The sequence below is a fragment of the Ixodes scapularis genome, unplaced genomic scaffold, assembly GCF_016920785.2.
Source record: "Ixodes scapularis isolate PalLabHiFi unplaced genomic scaffold, ASM1692078v2 PGA_scaffold6__148_contigs__length_123643588, whole genome shotgun sequence".
Classification (NCBI taxonomy): domain Eukaryota; kingdom Metazoa; phylum Arthropoda; class Arachnida; order Ixodida; family Ixodidae; genus Ixodes; species Ixodes scapularis.
Window position 1 is genome coordinate 100,949,164 of NW_024609881.1, and position 5,285 is coordinate 100,954,448.

General features: G+C 44.6%; 1 protein-coding gene across 1 annotated transcript; it reads left to right on the forward strand.

The window, feature by feature from the left end:
- Nucleotides 1–1,484: 1,484 nt before the first annotated feature.
- Nucleotides 1,485–3,876, forward strand: LOC8030151 (beta-1,3-galactosyltransferase 2). The gene has a single exon (XM_029969407.3). The coding sequence runs from the start codon at nt 1,503–1,505 to the stop codon at nt 2,628–2,630; it is 1,128 nt and encodes a 375-aa protein (XP_029825267.2). The 5' UTR covers nt 1,485–1,502; the 3' UTR covers nt 2,631–3,876.
- Nucleotides 3,877–5,285: the final 1,409 nt, after the last annotated feature.

Genomic DNA, 5,285 nt, shown 5'->3' on the forward strand with positions numbered 1-5,285 from the left:
GATGCTTCTCGAAAGCCTACGGTGGTCTTTTCTACCACTGTGAGGCTTAAAATAAAACTAAATTTCGAGCCCCTTTGCAAGCACGCCGCAATCTAGATTTGAATGCCCGCTCTGACCGCTAGTCTCTTGAGATAGGCTATCGGTAGGTTTTTTTGTGTCGTCAATATCGCGACCGCTTTTGTCCCTCTCATTCACTTGACTTGAAAGCTTGTGTGAGCGGCCGTATCTTGCTCGCTAATCCCCGCGGATGCTATAGTCAGCTGCAGGTTAAAAAAAGTTTTCGAGGGAAAGGAGGGCTGGGGAGGAGGAAGCAAACGGATCGCTGGAGTCGCTGGAGGGGAGAGTAGGAAACCCCTTCCTCTCTCCAGCGTTCTGTCTGATTCCTACTCCCCAGCAGTCCTTCCCTCGAAAAATTTTCTTTACCTGGAACTTACTATATCTGTGACAAAATTACCTTTCGCACTCGTTTTTATCTCAAGGAGTGCCAAGAAAAAAGTTCGGTTCCTCGTGAAAATTTAGCTACTTTCTGTGACGAATAAAATACTCGAAGGTTCATTTGAGTTAACATTATAACATTATAACATCGGTTATAACATTAAAACGCACGTACTCGAAAAACATCGATTTGCTTTTTCCGACCAGTAAAATATTAAGAGCGACTCCGCGCAACGAGAATGCAAACTTTTTTCTTTTTCTTGGGGTGTGAGCAGCGTAGAATATTGTGTTGATGACGGAGTTTTCTTTTGTTGTCTGTTCAGCAAGTAGCCCGTCAGAATATTTGGCTAGATCAGGTACATATTATTACCAGTGTTTCTAGCGAAACAGTCTGAGCGCATATTAGTTCTGTCAAGTAACATAACTATTATTTGTATTTAGAGGACGACCATTAAGCTTGAAAAATGAAAACTAATCTGAAAATTAAAAATACATTAGCATGCGCTTTTTTTGTCTGATATTATTGCTTCAGCATCATTTCATATATTTCCTTTAGATATTAATATTTCATAATCACAAAACATATATTGACCGTACCTCTCTAGGCAATTCCTAACAGGCTTATGCATTTTTTGTTTTTCCCGAGAACAATTGAAAAGTGGAATAGGCTCCCTTAACATGTCTTCTTGACAAATATTCAAACCTATGTTTTAAATAGACTTCTTTTCGATAAATGGGGCTTTTATTTTTACAGTTGTGTTTTATAGCGCCTTTTATATCCCAGTTATGCTGATAGGATTTCTTTTTATTTCCAGAGATGTTTTGACGAATATTTATTTTTATATATTAGTGTTTATAACAGTTGTGTTTGATATATTTTAAATAGGTATCACTGCTCCCTTTAGCGATAAAGACATACCTGAAATCGGGTAAACCAATCGGTAAACCAGTTTCTCTCTCCCTTTTGTCTCAGAAATAGAGTCCCGTATGAACACTGACTCATCCATTGTTTCTACTGAAAACAGCTTGTTCTTTCTGTTTGCAGGTATTGACAGAAAGGAGTTACGATGCAGTACCGAAAAACGTTCCTTCTTCTAACAGCTGGTTTCGTTGTGGTTAGCCTCTTGTATATCGCACCATGGTCCCAAGCTGGAGTGCTAGCACCCTGGGCCACAACGCAACTATTACTTTCGCAACGTTTGATGCCATTCTGCATGGACGATGGTTACAGTAATCCCTTGAGTTTAGACGAACCCCAGCAAAGGACACCTAGTAAAACTGATATTCCGCGTGTATGGAATCCTGAAAATGACCTGTCTAAAGGGTATGGTCGGCTACCTTTTCCCATCGAAAAGACGGGAAACCTGTCCAATGCGTATACCACGGTATCGCGCTGTCGCAACAAGACGGAGACAATGTTCTTCATCCACAGCGCCGCGGGCCACCAGGTACACCGGAATGTTCTTCGGCAGTTCGTCGGCAACGTGGCGCTGTCATCCGCGCACGACTGGACGATGGTGTTCTTCGTGGGGATCTCTAAAAACCAAAGCGTAGGGAGGGCGGTCCAAGAAGAAGCTGCCAAGTACGGCGACGTGGTGGTACTGCCATATGAAGACACCTACCAGAACTTGACGTACAAGTTTGTCTACGGAATGAAGTGGACCCTCGAATTCTGCCCTTCTGTGAAGTACGTAGTGAAGATCGATGACGACATGGTGGCCAACCTGGTTAAGGTGGTGAGGTACCTCAGGAAGCTGCAAGCATCTCCTGGTTTTGAACTTCACTGCTTCGTCTGGAGCAGGGCTACGGTGTTCCGTCAGGCCAGCTCGCCCTGGTACATGCCTACTGACGTGTATCCCAGGGATAAGTTTCCAGATTACTGCTCCGGGCGCGGTGTTTTGTTTAAAAGTGGGGTGTTGCGACGACTGTACAGTGCTTCGTTCTGTCTACCTTTCCACGGCATTGACGACGTTTACGTGACCGGCGATGCCGCTCTGTGGGCAAAGGTGGGTCATGTTGCCATCAATTCTGAAGTGTCTCAGGACGGTGAGAACTGGGAAGGAGTCGCCAACGGTCGCGTCATTTTCAGTCATATACACAATCATACGCTACGAGCCAAGGCGTGGGATCTGATCGTTAGGCAGCTTCAGCGGGAGAAAAAGAAAACTACGCGCTCCTGGATAAGTTTATTCTAATGTTTTGTCTAATCAACCTATGGAAGCAAATTCGCTTCAAAGACTAGTCATGCTACCTTGTGTGGCCAACCGCTCTGCAGAACCACTGTTCAGGCAACATAGAGCTTGTCCCACTATAGTGCAATCCCATGAAATGTGAAGGTCCGGTTAGGAACGCGTACGCACCCTCAACAAAATTGCGGCGGTAAGAGGCTTTAGAGGGAATACCTCAAGCCCCAAGACAAACTGAAGCGTCGTTTCTTTTTTTTTTTTTTACAGAGCCATTGTGAAAGACAGTTGTGGCAGTTAAAGTATCGTACAGCTTTAACACATGCCTCCCTTTTTCACAATTCGTCAGTTGCGTTACTACAGGGACTGCACTGACCTAGCTGGTTCAATTTTCATGACATCTGACCGCACCGAGGTTGACCGAGCGTGTTTTGACTTGATTTGGGTGTTGACTACATCTCCTTCCATCTGATGACACTCCAGCGGGAGGCCTTTTCAACACATGAAGCTTCTAGTGGACTTCATACTCGTATCTTCTCCACTGAAAAATCCCTACCTGTATTTACCGTTGTCGTACACCTACCCGAAACATTTATTTCCATGCTCGATCGAATAAAGCGAGTGAAGTTCACAAAATAGCCACTAGGTACCGTTAGCTATATTCCGCTCCCATTCTGAATCTCTGACCAACCCGGACACTTCCATCACTGCATATATAGTGCCCTGCGTCCAGCATCTTCTCCTAGATCCCCTAGATTGGCAGCTAAAGGTGCCTCATAAAATTGCTTTAGTTTCACCCAGAGCAGGGGTTTCCAACCATACCTTACGAACCAAGGTCTTCTAACCGGCCGATGACTTGCTATGCTTCTTCCACTAAAGCCCAGCAAGCGACCTGCTTGGAATAGGCCCGCTGCTACCGGGGGAAAATAAGTGCGCATAACGAAAAGGAGCCGAAACGCGCTCCGATCACGCAAATCAACATGATAGAAAGAACGAGATAAAACTGCCTATGGTGACGCGGGTCCTCTCACCATATTCACAATTCAGTTGTCATCACCAGCATCACCATTCTAACTACTTATGTGAAATTCTCATTAGTCTTCTGGCCTCTTAGAGTGTAGCAGTTTTATTGCGCTCATTTCATTTCATGTTTGGCGAGTTTTATGGGTCCCATTTATTGTGCAACGTCATACTTAGCTTAATATATGATTTCACAATAAAGTGCATGTATTCACCCAAATTAGAGAATTGTTTGATAAATGTTGACTCTGACTTTCAATTTACTATTTCCATGGCTATTTTGAATGTTCTTTATTTTTGCAATATCACAGTATATATTTGCCTATTTGTTTTCCGACCCGAGACAGGACGACCACTCCCCGATTCAGCCCCTTAGCCAGAATGTCTGGGGATGACTGACCTTGAGCCACAAAATAGGCCTCGAGACACTCCATTCTCCGAATACCTTCCGGGTGCCGACATTTTGTTGCCTAGTGAAGAGTGGGAGCGAAAGGCGATAATTAGGATTCGGAAATGCGACTTCCTGATATGCGGTTTCACAAAAGCTCTGTCTATATAGATTTACTCTTTTAGGCACTGCTTTAACATTTCTGAAAACCAGAAATGCGTTTCAAGCGATTTCAGAAAAAAAATAGTTTTGAATCAAGTGGCTAAAATTATTTTAAGAACCGACACGGCTGCGTTTGTACTCTGAAGCCTAGTTTGTTAAATGGCTTCACTACCAAATGATGTGCCGAGTTTCACGATGCACCTGAGAAATGGTCTAGGGAAAATGCCCTCAAAGTATCCGAACACTTTCAAATTTTGCCGCGTATACTGAATCGTCGAACTATTAGCGCCATCTTTGATATGAGATACAATAGTAAGGGTGCAGGCGAGCTGGTGGATGTTAAGAGACGTTGAGACGTCGTCCTGTCCCGTTCTGTTTCTTCGACTTTTATGTTTTTCTACCCCAGTCTCAGGTATATTCAACATGGTTAATCTTTGATATGTTTTGCCGAATATAATTTCCAAAATACAAGACGAGTGTTGTCTTCTACCAACCGTTCGATAGATAGCGCCAGCAGTCCAGGGCTCGATTAAAAACTGCCCTGCGCGTGGAAGGAGGCTGGGTCCCGGAGAACGGGGGAAGGAAAGGGGGGGGGGGGGGGGGCAAACCGTCAGGCACTTGCTTGTCACAAGCCATCCTCTTGCGTCGCTTGCCTCCTTCTCATCCTTCTCGGCAATCATTCTCCCAAGAAAAAACCTCAGGTGACCATTGAATTGTACATGGTTTGTCGACGAAATTAGTGGTACGAGGTTCTAGCATGGTCTGTTCACGATCGCGGCAGCTAACTGCGCCTGTTGCCTTTCATTTGGTAGCGTAAAAAACAATACATTCAAGGATTTTTTGTTACACTTCGTTATTATCTTTTAATTGAATAGTAGCTTTGTAACGTTGTTTGGAGCGACGTCATAGCCGCGGCAGACGCACTGGCGCCGCCGCGTGCCGAGCTGTGCGCCTCTGTTGCGCAGTAGCCAAGTCTGACGCTGCCCGGAGCCGGTCTTTATAGACGCTTCGAAGGAATTCTCAGGTTTGGTAAAAGCGCGTTCAAAGGTTTGTGTTGTAAAATAAAGGGACAGCCGACTATAATGCACGGTGATTTG

What these genes read in the sequence shown, in the direction of transcription:
- LOC8030151 (XM_029969407.3), top strand. Translation starts at nt 1,503, where the DNA reads ATGCAGTACCGAAAAACGTTCCTTCTTCTAACAGCTGGTTTCGTTGTG.